Genomic DNA, 20,925 nt, shown 5'->3' with positions numbered 1-20,925 from the left:
AAAATGCATCTGTTCATTTTTCCTCAAACACCCGACTAGTAGTTATTCATATCTTCCAATTGAGGGACTTCGGCGCCTTGCTGGTTATTTGGCTTTACACTCAGTTCACGATAGAAGCTTCTTTCATCTGTCTGAAAGTTTTAATTTTGTTTCCTTCGTGCACTACTTTTCTTGTACCGACGCCGTCTAGCAGTAAAAACATGAAGTCTCTGTCGTTGAGAGTATAAAATTTCGTCCAATATTGCTGGTGTTAACGTCTCGATGTGCCGACGGTGGATTATTTTAGTAACATGGTTTATTAGCTTTCTGGTTCTATTTCCTTTTTTATATTGAGTCAATCGACCCAATTTGCACCTTACTTTGCTGACATCCATATCCAACCCGATTTTCTATGGTGGATCTCGATTCCTTGCTGGGACAAAAACTGCATTTGTAGGCCTAGTTGCCCGGCCCAACGATCTAACGGTTGCCACAGCTGCACATTATACAAGAGTTTGCACCTCTAACGCAGTTTGTGCTACGTTCAAATACGTAGGTAAAACCTTGCTGTCGAGATGTGCTATTAGTGCACGCAGATCATTTGTGACGTTCATTTTGGGCAGAAAATGCCTTAGTGTTGGTTGTAATGGATCCGGTACATGATGTTCATTATCCCTAGCACCTATGCCTTCAGCATCAATCAAGTCTTCGTTGTCCACATCTTCCAAGGCTAGCTCTGGGTATTTAAGCAAACAGAGTCTATGGTGTTCTCTCCTCAAACTTTGTCCACATTTCTCTGCCAGAAAATAAAGGCGTATAACATCTCTGTTTATATGGTACGTCCATTGTCGTCACTTTTTTGGTTGTTGAACCTCTGCTTCTGCCTTTGGTTGTATAAGGTCATCCACCTCTGGAGGATGTGGTGGTGTTGGTTCATCAATTGGTTGAGGAGGAACATAAATTGCTCCTGCTTGCCCCGTCGTTTTTCCACGTCAAATCAACCTGTCGTTTAATCTCTATTACTCGGTCTTCTGTAACATGTGGATTAGTCCTTATGTCCTTCACCTTAGAGTAAGATCTCTTAATGCGACTTCTTGTACATTAGGATACTTTGCAGCCAATTTTGTTCTTAAATTGTATCCTTTTTCCATTCTCGTTTCAAACTTCGCACTTTCGTAATACAGACGCACCAATTCCTCTTTCATTGTGTTATTCTAATTGATGCTCTCCCACGGTATTTCTGTCGAGGTGATTGGCTGCAAATAGCTAACGCTAGACAAAGCATCCTCAGCAGGCACCGTTGATATTCCACTGCTTACCGTTTGTCGCAGATGTTCTTGCTGGCCAGCTGTTTGCTTAGTGAGATCTGCCTGACCATCTCGCAGCTCACTATCGCTACCATCCCGCCTGCTGTGGCTCCTGAGGCGCCCCGACGACCCTCGGGAAGCGACAAGCGTTTCAAAAGCTTTAATATACTCTTCATTGTTCATTTATGGAATTTGATGTTCTACTTAGTCCCTCTCCTCTTCCTTATCAGCCTATTTGGCCTATTATTATTACTATTATTTTCTATTATTATTTGTGTTGTTGCTGTTCCTGTTATTGTTGCTGTTGTTTTTGGTAAAAATAGATTATAGAATTATAAATTGAACTTTTTGGAAATTAGAAAACAAGTTATCGTTCTAAGTGAAATTTATCGCGTTCATCAGCGTAACGAATGTTATCATGAATTCAATGATAATTCTACAGATAAAGGCTTTTCACTTTTATTCTTGACAATATGTGCCACTCACAATCAGCAGTTTAATTTTACAAGTAGATTAACTTTATCAGGTGTTTGTCTTTGTTGCCTGTGTCATTTTTATTTCAGTAAGTGTTGTGCATACGATAGTTACGATATCGTGAAGTATAAATACTAAGTCTGTATCAGTTGTATAGTCGTAAATAACTTTCTTCAGCGATTTTGCATTGATTTTATATGATTTAATTTCAAACTGGATAAAAGTTTTCTTAAGGCAGTATTCTACTTTGGGTGTTTCAAAAAATCGACTTTTTTTACATTTTTCGAAAGTAAATATATGCAATTATATACTCTCAAAATTTCAGAACAATCCAAGTAGTCTAGCTGTGCATTTTTCTCCTCTTACACCTTCCCCTACCCTACGCGCTAATCCGGCACTTGCACTGAACCAGCATTATCTGGCTTTGCTCGCTCGAGTAGCTGCTTCTTTTCATAAATGAAAAATTGTAACATCTCCGAGTGATTTTTAATTTATTTTCTGTTCACGATGGATACAAATGCTATTACAGATGGTAGAGTGTAATGTTTTTAAAGACAAAATTTCGTTTTCGAAATATGGACTGCGAGGCCTTAGTTTCAAAGTGTGTCTCAGTTGTAAGTGTCTAGACAGGTACATCAACTCGGGCCCGATGATTGGTTATGGATACGAAATTAATCGTCGACTTGTGTTCGTGTTTCATTTACTTGGCGTTGATGATAAAGGCATACATTTATTTTGGGCGCTAATGGAACTTAGCGTAGGCTTTAATGTTAAAGTATATTATGAAATTGTCGGTAACATCAAAGTCACTGTGAAAAGTGTATTTGAATTAGTTCAAAGGAAAGCCATCGACGAAGAAAAGAAGTTGAATGCCGAAAAAGGAAATGGTGAAAATCTGACGGTTTGTGGAGAAGGTTCTTGGGCAAAAAGAGGCTTCACTTCTCTCGTTGGCATCGTATCTCTGATTGGCAAGTGCAGCAAAAGAATATTGAACGTTGTTGTGATGTCTAGTTTCCGCAAATCATACGATTATTGAAAAAAGACGAGATTGGTTTTGTAGCGTGGTATGCTAAACACAAGAATAATTGTAGTGCAAATCACGAAAGGAGTGCCGGCAAGAGGGAGGTTCAAGGTGTCTTAAAAATGTTTTTAAGATCGTTAGAGAAATTCGGAGTGAAGTACGGTTTCTATATAGGAGAGGGTGACTCAAAAACCTTCAAAATGTTGCTTGAAACTTTCCAATGCGGCGAAAACATTATTGTGAAGAAGTTGGAGTGTATTCTGCACGTTGCAAAATGAATATTCAAGCGTGCAAGTGAAGCCAAAGAAATTCTTACTCAGAGGAGAAAACCTGAAGCTGCAAAAAAAGCCGAAGAAAAAAAAGCCGAAGAAAAAAAAAGCCGAAGAAAAAAAGCCGAAGCAAAAAAAAGCCGTAAAAAAAAAAGCTAGTGAAAAAAGAGTACTAAAAATCCCACTCCAAGATCTGCACCGAAAAAAGTTGTCAAGAAAAAGAGAGTCGTCATTAAAAAAGTTAAAACTGCCGATTTGACAATAAAATTAATGAAAGATGTGTCAAGGAACTACGGGCTGGCAGTTCAGTAGAATAAAAATTCACTCGATGGTATGCGCAACGAGATCTGAGCCGGATTTTATCAAAGATTTCAACCGCCTCTAAACAGAAGCATACGCTCTGACCGGCCGGAACAAACTCCTGGTGCAAGTATCGTGAAGCCAAAGCAAACAACACTTTACAAAAATTCAAACACCCCCTTCCACTTGCTGAAGACGTGCAAGAAGTTCTGAAGCCCATCTATCAAGATCTAACCAAACAGGAGTTGCTTGAGAAATGATGTGGTGGAAATATTCAGAATAATAATGGGTGTTTTAACTCCATAGTTTGGAATATGACACCTAAGCACATTTACAATGGAAAAAAATGGTCAAAATTGCGTGTCTTACTGCAGCATGTATTTTTAACGAAGGATTTTAACCAATTTTGAAAATTATTGAAGTGATGGGTGTTAAAATCGGCGATATTGCCGCACAGTATGGCAGTATGCGCCACCAAGAACGCATAGTCAGAGAGAACCGCCGTTCGACCGAGGTTTCTAAGGAGAGCAGAACGCAACGGAGACAGGCTAGATTGCAAGAAAATAATCATCTGAAACAGTCGGAAGGCATTTTGTATGGCACTGGCATATCAACCGACTGAACTAAAATTATCTCAAAACTTTCATTTTTACTATTTTTTGTGTGCAAAAAACTGTGCAAAAAAATACAATTTTTGCTTGTTCCCCCTTTTTTGCCATTTTTTTATTTATGCATTTAAATTAAAAAATTTACTTCAGGCGGTTGTTGATGTTATACTGAACCTAAAACATTCCAATTTTTCTGTTTCAGATAACCCATCCTCAAAGTTTTTACTCCAGCGCAGACCCACCTACAATTCAAGGCATTGTATTCGAATGGTGTTTTTATGTATAAAAAGCGCATGAGGTACATAATAATTTTTTTTTATATTTCAAGAGTGTATTCATTGGGCCTAAAATACCCTATATCAATATCTTTATTAATAATCTCATTAAAATTCACAAAAATAGTTTTTTTTTGATCGCCCAAAGTAGAATACTGCCTTAAACTTGTAAAGTAGCTAAAAAATCATTTGCTTTTAGCAGTGTTTTTTTAAATACGTGAGAATTTTATGCACTTAAATACAAAAGTTGTCGATCACAAAAAAATGAAAGTTTTTATACTGATCATTTTTCTGTGAAATATTAAATAAGCATTTCAACACATATAAAACTTTTGGAAATAATAAAATGAAGGAATTTAATTTAATGCATAAATTAATGATTTCAGTAATTTACACTCACATGGGTTTCTCTGGTTTTCAACGATATAGAAATGATTTTTGATGACTCTGGATTATCAAGAAGAGTATAAAAATCATGATGCAAAAATAATTGAAGATAAAGTGCAACATAATCTCCTTGATCCGGACATAGCACCAACAAATCAGTGTACAGAAGATAATGAAGAAGTAGATTTTGATTAAAAAGTAAGAGCCGTAGAATTTTGGAGAAGTGACAAAAGAAAGGAAAATTTAAGTCTCAAAACAGTGCAAAACAGATTTAAAAAATGTCATCTATTAGTCAATTAGGTCGTTGGGGTCATACAATTAATGAAGGTGGCATTTATAGAGAAAAAATAGTACAAATTTGTCAGTACACCCTGGATAGTTTTAAAGTGGCCCTCAGCAGCGGTTCAATAATTCATGATCAAGATATAATTCGATGGGCCTTACAAGCTAAAAAAGAAATTGGATTTGGTGAAATTGGATTCAAGCTTCTAAAAATTGGTTAATAAAATTTAAGAAAGCTCAGAACTTAAGGCTAAAGCAGACGCATTTGTCCCTGATGTTTAATCATGTAAACCAAGTATTGGAATCCAAATTTGTATGATTCAGATCAGAGCGGATTCCAGCTAGAAATGCAATCGGGAAAAACATTAGCAATTGAAGGAGAAAAACAAGTGCAATGTCTGGTACAGTTCGTTTCAGTAACAACGCACAGCTACACAATACAACCACTAATATCAGCTACTGGGCAACTATTGTCACCACTATTTATTGTTTTAAAGGAACCAAGTGGTGAATTTAGCCCTGTTGTAGAAAAAAACGTATTCAAACCAGAAAACGTGCACGTAGAAGCATCCAAATCTGAAAAATTAACAACACATAAGGGAACTTTTATATTGTCATATCGTAGATAAGTTATTTAATAAATCGTTTCATTGCAGATCACTTCGAGATTTGATCTAAAAAAATATTTTATACACATGTAGGCCATCACTCCATAAATATTACTTGAATCTTGGAGTGGTCATTGCGACAGATTTGTAGAGGAAAAAATGCCAAAAAATAAAATTTTTAATGTGAAAAAATTCAAACCGGTACCACAGGAAAAATTCAATCACTTGATGTTTATGGACTTCGTATTTGGAAAAACTTTGTCCAAAAATTTTCTGATAATGTAATGTTAATGGATCATGACATGAATTTACAAGTGAGAAATAATATAATCAAACTTCAATAATTAGTTCACAATCGACTATCCTCACCGAGATATATCGATTTGTTTAAATATTACTGGTATAAAAGTGGTTACGTCAATGAAAGACGGGAGAAATTTACTAATACTGTAGACTTCAGTTTTGGAGAATCTTGTGGAACACATTGCGAATTTGGGTATGGCGTTGTTTGGTTCAAAAGCACAGGTCTTCAGTATGTCTGTTGTTAAGGGGGTTTGGAGTTCAGAGTTGAAAAACTACTATTTTTAAATGACTTATACACTTATTTTCGTGTAATTTATATTTCATAAAATATTAGTATGAAATTATGTATAATTAAACATAATTATACATGACCATATATTTATATATAGATTACTTTTTCTTTGGTAACTTTTGTAATCAGCGAGCTTAAAAGCCTCTGCATACAAAATTTCATAAAAATGTTTTTTGTTTTCAACATTTTTGTCCGTCATATTAGATCTGTCATTTTTAATTTTTTTAGATTCGATAGCAGATTTGCAATGAGCTACTTCGATATTCCCTATATAAAAACTTTCTACGAAGTTTTATGGATTAAAGTACATACTTAATGTTACTTTGTATAAGGGGTTGTTCAACCCCCTTAGGGGTAATATTTATGCAAATAATGAAAGACATTAACTATATTTGATCATTAAGAAGGTTTAAATATTTTTCCAATTTTTTTAGTCGTTTAAAAGTTTTTGTTATAAAATTATGCTGAAAAAATATGTTTTCAACTCCTAAAAAATAAGAGTATGCAATTATTGCACCACTTAATAGGAAAAATAGAAGGTTTTCAATTGACTGAAATTGTGTTAAAATTTGAGAAATTCATTTACGACGGACCTCTCTCTCTCTGCAAAGTATCGATCATTAATGATTTATGGATAGAATATTCCACCCCAAAAAAAGTAAATTTTTTAACTAAACAGGCGAAGTTATAACTGAAGTAATGTAAGTTGCAGTTTAAAAAAATCACTTTTCGTTAAAATTATAAAATTAAATTAAATTAAAATTAAAAAACAATTTTCAAGAAAATAGTTAAATTTTTAATGAAATCCTGGTATTTTTAACAGAGCTAATTAAGTTTCTAGTAGGAAAATTAATTTTTAAGTACACAGTTGAATTTTGAAAAAAATTAATTTTAAAGGATTTGGTTGACTTTTTCATCTATCTTTTTTTAAATTATCATTTCCTGCCACCGATGTGCCGAAAAGTGACGTAGTTTGAAGTCTATTTTTTAATTGTGAATCTTTTTCATGCTCATTTAGCATAGTATTATTCATGAAAAAATATATTTCTGTTCAGCCTTAAATAAAAAATAATTACATTTTGAACCGAAGAGATGAAATTTGAACTGGGTAAACTTATGAATCAACTAAAATTATAATTTAAAAAGAACAAAAAAAGAGTTTTCAACTAGAGATGAAATTTCAAAAAAGTATGAATTTTGAACAAAATATATAGATGGATTAATTACAGATCATATGTTAAATAAAAATTAAAAAGTGAAGATCAAACAACGCCCAAAAATAATGTGCTGTATTTAACTATATAGCGTGTGACGCAGCGACATCTAGTTAAATTAATATTCTGTTATGAACGCTCCTTCAGAGCGTTTATTCTCTAACAGTTCCTTAACGATTGGGAAAGAACAAAATCATTTAAGTGATTGTTCAACTCGATTCTTAAAGACACTAAACTCATATTCTACTTGTACTTTGGCTTCTATAATTGAACATCAGAGGCGGAAGAAAATGTGTTTTATACTTTTAAATTCTTTAATAATGTATATAAATTATAATCATATATGGATGATTATATATCTATTGACAATTACGTTTATCTTTATAATCCAGTGTCTGTCATTTCGGAGGTTTCGCACCTTCATATTAATTAAGAAAGCTCAAAGTTTCCTTCATAATTGTGATTTAGGTCTCCACGTCGAGTACTATAGGGATCACATTTTTTTAAAATATATTGGAGTAACAAAAGTTTTTTAATTTGAATTTTAAAAACTTCTTGCTGAATACGATTCCACAACTCAATAAGCAGACGGAGACAATGTCCCAGGTATGGTACCGAAGGAAAAATCCCAAATTAAGGAGTTCAAAACCGTGCCGAAGACAGAATTGCACCAGGATGCAGTGTTCTAAACGGTGTATCTAGAATATTAGGTCGTCTCCTAGAGTATTCAGGCCTTACTTCCGCATGCGGGGTATGATGCTCAGAAACTTCAATACCCTTGAAGTGTATATGGGCGACACTATATCCCAGAGAGTGATGGAGGAGCGAAAGAAGAGACAGCATGGATTGTTAGCCAGCAAGGAGACGCTGACGAACAAAGATGCCGCAGATGCCGCAACAGCGTCCTCAACTCCTAAGAATGATGGTGTAGGGGCAAAAACGTCTGCACCCAAAATCAACAATAAGGAGCCACAAAGATGCAACGAAAAACAGAGAGGTCTTTATGGAACTCGGACATGCCGCGAAAGGCAGAGTTAAGCTGTCGGCTGCGATCAAGGAGTCAGTTGGCGAGGGCGCTAGCGTGCACGAGCTCGTACCCCGCATCGAGGTTAAGGTCTTGGACCTCGATTCAACTACCTACGCAGAGGAGGTCGAAGCGGCCGTAAAAAGCTACTTCGGAAGCAGAAATGCTAGAGAGGTTAAAGTCAGCCTCACGAAAAGAACCTTCAGAGGCAATTTGAGGGTTTTCATGGAGCTGACAGAAGGGTCGGCGCAACACAGGTTCCCGCGGGACCCCTAAAGGTGGTTTCAGTGTCCTGTCGTATACAGAAGAAGACTGAGAGGACGCGCAGCTACCACTGCTTCGACTTCGGCCACATATAAGCCAGTTGCGTGGGCCCTGACCGTAAAAGAACTTGTTGGAGATGTGGGAAGGAGGGTCATAGGGCTGTGACATATGAAAGTACGCCGCAGTTCTACCTCTGCGCCGCAAAAAAGGAGAAGCCCCGGACAGACCACCTAACGGGGACTATAAGGTGCTTGGTGTTTAGGGAAATAGCCTCGTTGAAGAAACCTCAGGGATGCCCAAGCTAATGAAGCACACTCGACCAGGATGCTGAAAGCCGACGAGCCCGATATGCGGTACCCCCGCACTGCTGAGGACGATGCAAGCATCATGGTTAGGCTGAACGAAAATTGGGTGAACGCCAAACAGGCGTGAACATATAAATTCCTCAAAAATGGATAACTTGGAACATTTGAAAAAACAGGAAGAAGAATAATTTTACTCACTGATAAAGGTCATTAGAAATGCGGACCAGGAGTGTAAAGCTACTACGGATACACAAAAGGATATAAAGAGCAACGTGGAACTTGCTTCAAGAAAGCTCGAAGAGATGATAAGCATCAGAACCAAGATTAGGGAAATCAAGAAGAGTACCGACACAGAAAAGATGGAACCCAAGATGCCGCATGGGCAACAAGGTCAGACAGCGAAGCCTTTTGAAAAGCATGGGAGGGATGAAAATACTCCCAGTCCCAATTACAGTTCTTATACTCAGCCAAGGAAAAAGTTGCAGTCTGTAGCGTCCAGCCCCTGGATAATCGTTCCAGAAAGAGGACGTAAAGAAAGAAGTGAACGTGATAAAGTGACAGAAATATCACAAGAGATGCACGCGATATCGCAAAATGTGGCTAGGGTACTTCGAAGGAAAGAACGCTCCCGTCCGGAAGCAATACTTATAAGTTCCCAGGAAGGGAAAAAGTATGCCGATGCCCTGAGGGATATCAAGGCCAAGGTCAAACCTGATGATATGGGAATCAAATTCTCTGCTATCAGGGATACGAGGAAGGGAGACGTTTTGGTTGAACTAAGCGCCAAACCTGAAGACAAGTCCAGGTTTAGTTTAGCTCTTCAGGCCGCTGTAGGTGAAAAAGGAAAGGTCCGTTCGTTGGTGCCCAGAGCTGAAAGTGGATATTCGGGATTTGGATGCCGCAACGGAAAAGGATGAAATAAAAAGTGCCCTAGAGACTGCCCTAGAAATTAGTCTCAATGATGATATTAAGATCAATATGTCACGACCAAACCGCTGGGGGAATGTTATAGCTTTTGTCGAATTGGACGAGACTTATGCCAACAAACTGGACGAGATGAACCACATTAAGATAGGCTGGGTCAGCTGTCCCATTAAGAAGGAGCCGTTGCTGCGATGTTTCCGATGCCACGGGTATGGCCATATGGCGATGAGTTGTCAGGCAACTGATAGAGCTGAGTCGAGCTGGAAGTGCGGTGACAAAGACCACCAAACGACCAACTGCACTGCAACCCCAAAATCTTACTTGTGTGCAGAAAGAGATCCGGAAAAGAATCATGATCATGTCACGGGATCATCAACTTGTGTGGTGTTCCTGGAAGCCAAGAAAAAGAATAAGAAACGGAGATAATGGCGGTCATACGGCTTTTTTATTATCTGCGAACAATATGGGCAATAAATAAATAGCCACGACTTCCCGGTACAAAAATACGGTGTAGGCGTTTGCTATGAATGGGTCACGACAACTCAAGTAACCATCGTCAGCTATTATCTCTCACCAAATGATGATACAGCGGTTTTTCGTAGGAAACTAGAAGAAATAGAGGATCTTGGTGTTAATTTGGCTGGAAATATCATTGTGGCTGGTGACTTCAATGCTAAGTGATGTGAATGGGGCATGTCTTGGGCAGATAAGAAGGGACGTGATGTCACGAATATGGTAGCTAGACTGGATCTAACTGTGATGAACACGGGATGTTCTCCCACCTTTAGAAGGAGAGGCTACCGTAAGATAATTCTGGACATTATAATGGCCATCCCTGGTGTAGCAAGTCAGATATCCGAATAAGAGGTCCTTGAAGACTACACAGCAAGCGATCACCAGCATATTCGCTTCCAATTGGTCTGTGTCCCTGTAAGGATTGGAAAGGCGCATAAAGGTGGTAAACACAGATCAGGTTGGAATTCAAGTAAGCTAGACAAAAGCAAGCTACTCGTGAATATTTCTAAGATGGGTGGACATCTGCTTGATGGATCAACACCCCCCGTTATCATGAGGTTGTCTGTAGAAAGTATGATAGAGAGCACTATGGATATGATCGTGCAAGGTTGCAATGCATCAATGCCAAAACAGTCAGATAAACGCCAACAACCAGCTGCGTACTAGTGGAACAACGTAATTGCTCTACTAAGAGTTCATTGTTTCCAACTAAGGCTAAAAGTCCCTCGGTCTCGTAAGAAAGGCAGAGATGTTGTCGAGGCCAACAAAGAATATATAGCCGCGAAAAGGACACTGAACCGCGCCATCAATTAAAGCAAGCGCAGCACATGGGCTGATGTACGAAAAGCAGTAGATCAAGATGTCTGGGGATTGAGATATCAAATTGTAACTGGCAAGCTCTATAGTCGAACACCGGTTGGGGCCATGGATCCTGCGACGATGCTACGGACAGCAACATCCAAAATAGCTTGTGGCAAAGCATCAGTCCCTGATGGAACTCCGACCTACGTAGTGAAAGAGATATCTGAGAAGTACCCTGTTATGCTTCTCAACATTTTTAATGCTTGCCTAAGAGCGGTTTTTTGTTGTTGTAAAAAGTGGAAAAAACAGAAGCTAGTCTTGCTGGATAAAGGTAAGGGGCCACCTATCACATCGTCTTCATATAGACCACTCTATATGCTCGATGTTACAGGAAAGCTGTTCGAGAGATGTATCCGAGCCAGGTTGAGAGCGGCCATTAAATTAGCAGGAGGCCTGGCCATTAACCAACGTGGATTTCGAGTTAGCAGGTCCATGGTAGGTGTGATTCGCGAAGCTCTTCGAGAGGCAGAAATAGCATGGAGAGTAAACCACCGGACTAGGAGTGTCTGCGTGATGGTTACCCTTGACGTCAGGAATGCCTTCAATTCTGTAAGATGGGTTGACATTTTTGACGTCTTGGAAAGACGATTTAAGGTCCCTTAATACCTTTGCCGGGTTACATTAGCGACTATCTCAATGATAGGTGGTTAAAACTTGAGACCACCAAGGGAGAGTACAGTGCCAAGATCACTGCAGGAGTAGCGCAAGGTTCAGTTCTTGAGCCTGAACTATGGAATGTAGTTTATGACGAAGTCCTCATAATGAACATGCCAGAAGGAACAAGGCTAATAGATTTCGCTGATGAGCTTGCGGCGATGATTAAAGCAAGAACCGAAGAACAAGCGCGACAATTGGTAACCTTTGTCGCCACGAAAGTGGAAAACGGGCTCAGTAAACACCATCTTCAATTGGCCAATAAGAAAACCGAAGTTGTCGTCCTGACTAGGCAGAGGTACTTCAGCAAATCCTTTTTTGCGGATATCGCGGGGCACTCCATGGAAGCTGGAGATGCACTGAAGTACCTTGGTGTCCATATTGATGCAAAGCTGAACTTCGGGATACAAATCACGGAGGTAGCAAATAAAGCCGAGAAAATGGTTGCCATGTTAACGCGGCTTACACAGAATGTAACAGGCCCGAAAAGTTCCAAAAGGAGAATTTTAATGAGCGTGGCAAACTCAATTTTACTATAGAGAGCAGAGGTGTGGGCTAACGCTCTTAAAATAAAATGCCGACGCAATCGTCTTTTGAAGGTGCAGTATAAGGGTGCACTCAGAGTTGCTTGCGGATACAGATCGGTCTCCGTTCCAGCGGACTGCCAGGTTAATATGTGAAACATGGGCAACCAAAAAGGCCTTAGGGTAAGGAAGAAGACGGAGGTCATACGCTGCTACCGCTGCCACGGCTTCGGCCACTTGGCATCGAAGTGCGAGGGTCCCACTAGGACCAATTCATGCAGGAGATGCAAAACAGAGGGCCATAAGTCTGCGGAGTGCCTTGGTACTCCTCAGTGTTTCCTCTATGCCGCACGAACGGAGAAGACCCGGATAGACCATCTTCCGGGTACAAAGCGATGTTTTTCCTTTAAAGAGGCCCCCCTACCAAGGAAGCCTCCAGAAGAAAGAGAGAGAGAAGCCCAGGTTCGCAAATCATCAGGACGCCGAAGCTCGTCGTAGTAGCCTTACCCCCATGTTCCTGAAGTAATGCGAAATGGATGATTCCTCCAGAACGAAGAGCAATATGTTCTTGAAGATAAAGGTGGGAATTAGTGAAGTGATAAAGATAACGCAACAAGTGGCGAGCAAGACAAGGGTGCTATCGCTGCCTAGGCTTCGGCTACATGGCAGCCGGTTGTGAAGGCCCCGACCGAACGAAGGCATATTGGAGGTGCGGCAAAGAGGGTCATAGGGCTGCGGCTTGCAAAAGCATGTTACAGTTCTACCTCTTCGCGGCAAAATAGGAGAAATCCCGGAAAGACTCTCTTCCGGGGACGATGAGGTGTCTAATGTTCACCCGGTCGGGAGGCTATCACCGTCCTCGGCTGTGCGGTATAGCTGCCACAGCTGGGGGCGGTGCGGGCGTCATTTGGCTGGGTGCAGAAAGGAATGCCAAGCAGGCACAATAAGCTGGAAGCCGAAGCACGGCTTACTGGCCTTACCCCCATGTCCTTGAAGTAATGCAAAAGCGGTTCCGAGAACATGGGTTGGCGTCAAAAGGAGTTAAGATTTCGCGGGTAGGTTCCGTTTGGTAAGTCTCACACTCACATTTGTTCCTTGTGGACTGGACGCCTATGTGTGCATGTCACGTATATGTACATAGTGCACATATGCGTCTTGTGCTCACACTGGGCGCGCAGCCCCCATAGTTCGAATGTGGCCGAGATACGAGTATAGTGCTCATAGATTTAACATTCGTCCTAGTATTATCCCCAAATCGAAACCGAAAATTATTATTTTTGCCCGAATTACAAAAACCCAAATATCTTCTAAACACGAGCCGAACATTAGAGCTCTTTTAATATGGACACATACTCTCAAATTCATACAGACTCCCTCAACGGTCTAATTTTTAATTTCACATACCTTGTTTACTTCCTTCTCGATAAGCTTGTACTTTTTGCTACGAACAAGCTTCTCTGGAGCTGCATTTCCCACCTCGAGCTTATTTCTTTGCTGCTCAGCAACACGCAACTTGGTTTCAGCTTGCCGCGACTCCGCTTGGTAAGCTTGATACGTCTTCATAGTAGTGTGTAATTCATGTAGGACGCGTAAAATTTCTTCATGCGTTTCGTAACCAATCTCTCGACACTATGAAAGAAAATAAAAGAAAGATAACTATAAGCACCCTAGAATACAAGGATAATTATCAACATAGCGCACAATTTCAGTATCGACAGGCAGTCCACACCTGCCATAAAAATAGTTTTTACTGTATTTCAGGATTTACAAAGATAAGTACACATGGAGCCTCGTTAAGCAGTAAAACGTACTGTAGGGATATTTTTATGATTAATCTAAAAAAATGTTAATTTCTGAACATATCATTTTTTCAAGTTCGAAAATGCTTAGTTTGAAGTAGTAGTTTGTAAATTTTTAATTATAAGCGAAGATATGGGACTTCGACATTGTGGTGTACACAGATCTACTCTACACATCTAGTCGGAGCGCAGAACCTTTTCTCCGTTTTAAAAGTATTCGCGCAACTGTGGAACCTGGGAACCAGGGAGCGCGCATACATACAGGTCATCTCTGCATCAGGCCTACCTCACATAAACATTCTCTCCAAAGCCTTTCTCTCGCGATACATTCGTTATTCGTACATTTTCACGCGGATGGTTCTGTTTAGGGCCACGAGGTCTGTTTTCAAACAAGACACTAACCCAAAGGAGTATTTTAGGAGAGGCATGGCAAAGGGTTTCATTGTCTTGGTGATACTTTTAGCACTGAGACCGGTTTTTAGGATCGAACCCAGATGCCTCAAAATCTATCTTGAATTTCTCTAGGTTTGTTATTTTATTTTTTCTAATTTCTTCAGTTTCAACTCTCAGCCTCGCGTGGACCTTACACATGACTGAAATGACAGGAGGATGAAATGGAACCTTTTTCAATGGGCACAGCCTCATGTTTTCTTGCCATGGATCTCTTGGATTTTTCTACCGTAGGAACTATACATCAATAAAATAGACTTGCTGTGGTCGCTTCTAAAAACACCACAATGTAAGGCCTATTATCAATTTCCGTGCAATCTGCTCATGCGGAGGCCAATTAATGTTCGTTGCAATCGGATCTGCGTGATTCAGAGGAATGAAATTGTTCAAGCAAAAGATGTCCAGTTTCACTTTCGAAACATACATGCAATAAACACACTAGTGCTTTTTTCTACATACGTAGCAAAGACAGGTTGTTCAAAAAGTGGTGAAACGTCACAAAAACCCCTTAATTCGGTCCTTCGAGAATAAAAGAACAAGATATCATAGAAAAAAATAAAAGAAAATTTTCTTTCTCGTGTCATTGACAGTTTTCGGTGTTTAAATTCATTTTGTTCAATGTTATGAAAGGGTGTTTCTATGTATGTTCCAACTTTCATCATTTTTTTGAGGTTAGGAACGAAATGCGACCTGACCGAGACAAACCAACCTCGGATTCTGATACAGCGACCCCAAAAACGTATAGAAATATTTACTCTCTGGTGCACAAGAACTTTTTTCGTGTGTCTGTGTTATTATTAATTTGATAATTAAGTAATTTATCGATTACTATTACTTGACTTAAAAACTTATATGTTAAGAGAATGGTCGTAGTTATTTTCCGCGGTGTGATTTAGTCACCGAGTTGATTAAGGATACACTGCAATGGCATTACTCGTGACCTTTTAGGGATAGGAACTTTTTTTTTAACTTACGTAGAATTAGGTCCTCTTTCATTTATCCAACGCTACCGAAACATTGAAAACCCCTTTGATCAAAACACTCGCATTGCATGACGTTTCAACGAATAGGTTGATTCGATGAGCTTGGAATGGAATGTAAGAGATTGTTTTATCACATTTTTCTGATAATTTTTTCTGCCTACCGTTATACTTTCCAAACATGTTTTTGGAAAAATCGTATGACTGAAAAACGATGTTCTTGACCGAGATTCCCAGTGACTGAAGAGCCACTACAATTTTTTTCAGCTAATTCTTTCCCCGTTTTTTTCGTTAGAATGAAATCCATTTTCAGAAGCCTTTTAACAGGGACCGGTCCTTTGTTTGTTTGAAGTAAGTACCGAATGTTGATAGCAAGGTGATCTTGATGTGATGAGTCCGGAGTTGTGTCAGCCATGACAGAAAATATACCCGCTTTGTTGACTTCATTCACTATGACTATGACATTAATGGACAATGTCGTGAAATCAATTGAACAATCTGTCGAAAATTTCCATCGTTGTTCTCTAATGATTCTTCGTGACCACGAAAAGCTAATCCTTGCCTTCCTAAAGTTCTCGTGACATCAATCAAGACTTGAAAGACACTCAGCTGATACTCTCGTTCTTGTTCTTCTTGAATTTTTTGTTCGCTCAATGATTCGTCCAGTAAAATGTTGATATGGCCTCCTTCGTTGACGAAACTACAGTAATCACGTAGAGCTGCTCGATGAGATTTCGAAGTGAAATTTTGGATCAATTTCCTTTTTTATCTTGACCCCGGCTCTTTATTTTATGCCACTGGCGAACACCCACTGATACCCATTCCAGACTAGCGTGACACCTTCCAATTCCTTCTGGGAATAAAATGCAAGCAAAGCAAAATGCAGCATCTCTATAAGGACCGTATTCCAAAAATGAGAACTTGGAAAACCATACTGGGTTGAATCGACATTGCTTGTTCGATGGTTTATCTGCATTGGTTAGATAAATGTCAAGCTTCGGCTGGTATGGCACAAGAGAACTAAAATATTTACGTTCGTTGGCAGTTGATATTTTTTCCGCTTTACAGGGTCATGGTCGATCAGAACTTCACTACCAACGTTCAGGTTGTGAGTTTTATTACGTGCGAGTTTTTTTCTTATTTTCTTGCGAATTCCAACAGTAATTCACTTTCTTTGTGGATATTTGTCAAACAGTCGATCATGTCGACAAAAAATGCAGAAACATTCGATACTACTTTGTTTTTTAATTTATCCACAACCTGATTTACTTGTTTAAAATTAGTTAGAAATTCCGCAACCTTGCCAGAAAAATGAATCCAATTATAATCAACCTCAGCTTCTTTCGATGGTAATGATGGACCTGATGCTAGTGGAGGCAAAATTTGCAATTGTGGTTCAGGCGACACTGTTGGAGATGGTACCAGTGATGGTGAAGATACTTGTGGAAATGATGGTTGATCTTTACTCAGCTATTGAGAGGAAACTGGAATTGAAACAACTGGGGATTCGCTGTTTTGGGGTGACTCTTGTGTAGGTAATTCAGCGACATTTTTGTTTTGCAACCGGAAGATCAGATGCAGCAAGATCAGGACTTGATAAGGGTGAAGAAGGCAGAACAGATGAGTTCGTAATTTTTCTTTTACAGCATTACTTGGCAGATTTAGAACACGAATTTCTTAAAATAATGATTTACGAGCATGGTTGATTCTATTTAATACAAACGTATGAAAAAAACATTGTTTTTTGTCATAATGCACTTACTTTTGTTCTCGTTCATTTACTTTTAAACATGGACAAAATTATTTGAAAGTAGTTGTATTTTCTGCATTTTAGTTTGCTTTTGCTTAATTCAAACGTAAAAAAACGAGAACGAAAGTAACTTCCTTATACATCGTATTTCTATTAAAATGGTCAATTGTTATTGCCAATACGATGCCGAGGGCAGTAATAATTATAAACAAATTCATTAAAAATACATTTTGTTTTCGATATAATAAAAACAATAAGTTCGAATAACTAGAATATTTTTCGCATTTTGCCTATATATTATGTTTATATCCGCAATTACTGCACGATGATGCCATTACTTAGATGCGGAATTAATTAAAGAAGACGAAACTTTATGGAAAATTCTGCGGACAATATTTAGAAATTTTTTACTTGTGAATTTTGTTTGCTCTGTCTTGCAGAAATATTTGTACCTTATGTTTATAGTAGTATTGATGTTTGGAACAAGAAATTCTGTTCATGATGACCTTAAATTTAATGTACAACGCAAAGGAATGAAGAAATTAAATAATGAAACAGAAAAAATCATGCAAAGATAAAAAGAATTTATTGTTGGACGTATGTTAATATACAAGTGCGATCGTAAAATGTGACGTTATGGTTGTTGCAGCATAAAAATATTTGGATTCATCGTACTCATGACTTACCTGAATAATTTTCTCAAAAATATATTACTAAATTTTGAGTGGTGATGGTGGTGCTTATTAGACTGGCTCCACAATGTGTCCTCAAAATTGTACGTACATCGACGTACGTTCGTATTAACGCACATGTACGCGTTGATCTCAACGTACGTCGACGTAAGTATACTTCTTAGTACACATTGCGGAACCAGCCTTAAGGCGCTTTCATATCTCTGCTTGCCGGTAGTGGCATACATAAGAGTTAAAGAAATAGAGGGCGGTCCGTCTTTTTTATTCTCATGAACTTTCTGCAGGCCCTTCTACTACCGGCAAGCGGGTGTATGAAACCGCCCTAAAAACGAAAGTTTAGCGCTTGTTAGGAGGCGCCATCGAAATTACCTAAACGGCCGCGTTATATGAACGCAAAGTGAACAAAGTAATGTTTTTAAAAGTTGGAAAGTATTATTAAAGAAGAATCGATAGATATGGTAGGAAAGTAAGTTGTGACCAACAGCAGGCAAGGTACATAGTCCACTGTTGTTTAAAACTTAACTTTCTAACAAAACTTTTTTTTTCTTTTCACTAATACTTTTCGACTTTGCAGTTCAACGTTTCATCAAGCTACAATCCACGTTTTGTATCTTTTCCACTTCTTTTTTATAATTTTCTTTTCATACCTTTACATTGTTTAATTTAAGGTCGAATTTCGCGGGAACTTCATGTAAATTCGCTAGCACCTCCTAAGGGAGCTCTCATGCCAGGTTGGCCTACAGGCAGAAAATTTTCCATCTTCTCACTTTGTCATATAACAATATCATGTACTTATCTCCTTCTAGAACATTGTCTTCCATTTTCCGCTTGTGCATGCGGAAAATCTCTTAGAGTGAGATAAATACATAATATTATCACATGATAGAGTGAGAAGATGGAACATTTTCTGTCTGCATGCAAAAAGGTAAAAAATGCCATACCGAACGCTAAACTCTTCCAGTAATAATTGACTACCGATATTTCGACAGCTATCGGACTATCGATATTAGTAAGGGCACAAGGATAAAGTTTAGCCGCTTATTTTAATAAAAAATTGAACAAGAATTTGGTAATTACATGGGTAAATAAATGAATCTCTGAAAATTATTAATCCCACAAAACAGTCAATTTAACATCGTCGATCTGAATATATTTTCCAATATTTTAATTAAAAAAGGCTGTCGATTTGCAGAGTTATATCTTTAAATTTTCCCGAGATAGAAATAATAATTTTCTTCTATTTAAATAAAAAAACTATGAATTAATCGGCATTTTAGAAAAATGAAACCTTGAAAAATACCGAGTTACACATTTACAATAAAATGCTGAATTTTTGAAATAAGGAAATATATTGGTATGAAAATCCAAATTCACTTCTCATTCTTTAACATTTGTTGCCTAAAAATGTTTAAAAATTGACAATTTTATCTAAAATTACCGAAATGCCTTGTATGTTGCTTGAGTTTATTAATGAAATATCCTAGAATTGCCAAATTTCAAAAGTTGCCCCCCCCCCCCCCCCGCTATGCTACTAAATATGAGTACTGCCGAGTGTAAACAAAACGTCACACTCCCGATAGAAATCTCTGAGCATTCTCCAGCGATTAAGTCTCTGAGATAGTCTGAAAGATTTGGGACCTTTTGAAGGTCCTTTTAAGAGTGGTGTGACGTTAATATAATGCTCCTTTTGTATTCGTCACGTACCGGGCGGGCAGAGTTATTTACAGTAGTTGGCCGTCGCTAATCCGACTCTCCCTTTTCAAATTTCTCTTCAAATTATTAACATTTTTTAAATTAATGAATCTTCTCATTATACTTACTTATAATTATAACTTATATACTAGGCAGTCTGATAAGTACCTGAAAATTCTAAGAGATGGCATTAGTATTCACTAATGTGAACCATTTTCGTCGAGCTTGATCCTTCAAATGACGCCTGTCAAAACTTCAGCCATTTATGTTTACGCATTTACAAGTTACAGCACTGAGAAGCGACTAACCTCCGAGTTTTTTTTAATAGGGAAAAATCTGAGTTTCGAGTTTTGATCAAACACTACATCTTCGCAAGAAAACGATATCCGAGACCAAGACTAAGCTGGATAAGTATTACCCGGACTCTGCACCGTCGATTGGAACGATTCATAAGTGGTTTACCGAGTTTCGTTGTGGCCGTACGAGCACAGTTGATGCTGAACGATCTGGGCGCCCAAAAGAGGTCACTACACCAGAAAATGTCGAAAAAATCCATGATATGATGTTGAATGATCCCAAAGTGAAATTGAGAGAGGTAGCTAATTCTATAGGCATATCATTGGAACATGTGGGCAATATATCGTGCTTTCAGTTTTGGGCATGAAGAAGCTCTGCGCGCGATGGGTGCCGCGTTTGCTCACAGTGGACCAAAAACGAATTCGTCTGACAACTTCCCAGCAAAATTTGGCATTATTTTCGCGTAAGCTGACCGAGTTTTTGCGCGGATTCATAACCATGGATGAAACCTGGATCCACTACCACACTCCTGAGTCAACGCAACAGGCAAAACAGTGGGTTCCACCGGGCCAAAGTGCTCCGAAGCGTCCAAAAACGCAACAATGGGTCGGAAAGGTTATGGTCTCCGTATTTTGGGATGCACACGGCATAATATTTGTGGACTATCTTGAAAAAGGTAAAACCATAACCGGAGCATACTATTCGTCATTATTGGACCGATTGAAAATCGAAATCGCCGAAAAACGACCGCATTTGAAGAAGAAAAAACCGTTTTATCATCACGACAATGTGCCTGTTCATTCATGCTTAGTTGCACAAGCAAAATTGCATGAAATCGGCTTCGAATTGGTTCCTCAGCCACCGTATTCACCAG

General features: G+C 38.7%; 1 protein-coding gene across 2 annotated transcripts in view; it reads right to left on the bottom strand.

The window, feature by feature from the left end:
• LOC117173527 (SLIT-ROBO Rho GTPase-activating protein 1-like) overlaps nt 1-20,925 on the bottom strand; it is a 348,789-nt gene that overhangs the window by 204,163 nt on the left and 123,701 nt on the right. For both annotated transcript variants that reach the window (XM_033362166.1, XM_033362165.1), the window contains one exon: nt 13,796-14,020. In XM_033362166.1, the coding sequence (XP_033218057.1) occupies nt 13,796-14,020 (225 nt within the window). The remainder of the gene's footprint in view (nt 1-13,795; nt 14,021-20,925) is intronic.

The sequence above is a fragment of the Belonocnema kinseyi genome, chromosome 5, assembly GCF_010883055.1.
Source record: "Belonocnema kinseyi isolate 2016_QV_RU_SX_M_011 chromosome 5, B_treatae_v1, whole genome shotgun sequence".
In the NCBI taxonomy this organism is placed as follows: domain Eukaryota; kingdom Metazoa; phylum Arthropoda; class Insecta; order Hymenoptera; family Cynipidae; genus Belonocnema; species Belonocnema kinseyi.
This window is presented reverse-complemented; position numbering and strand designations above follow the sequence as displayed.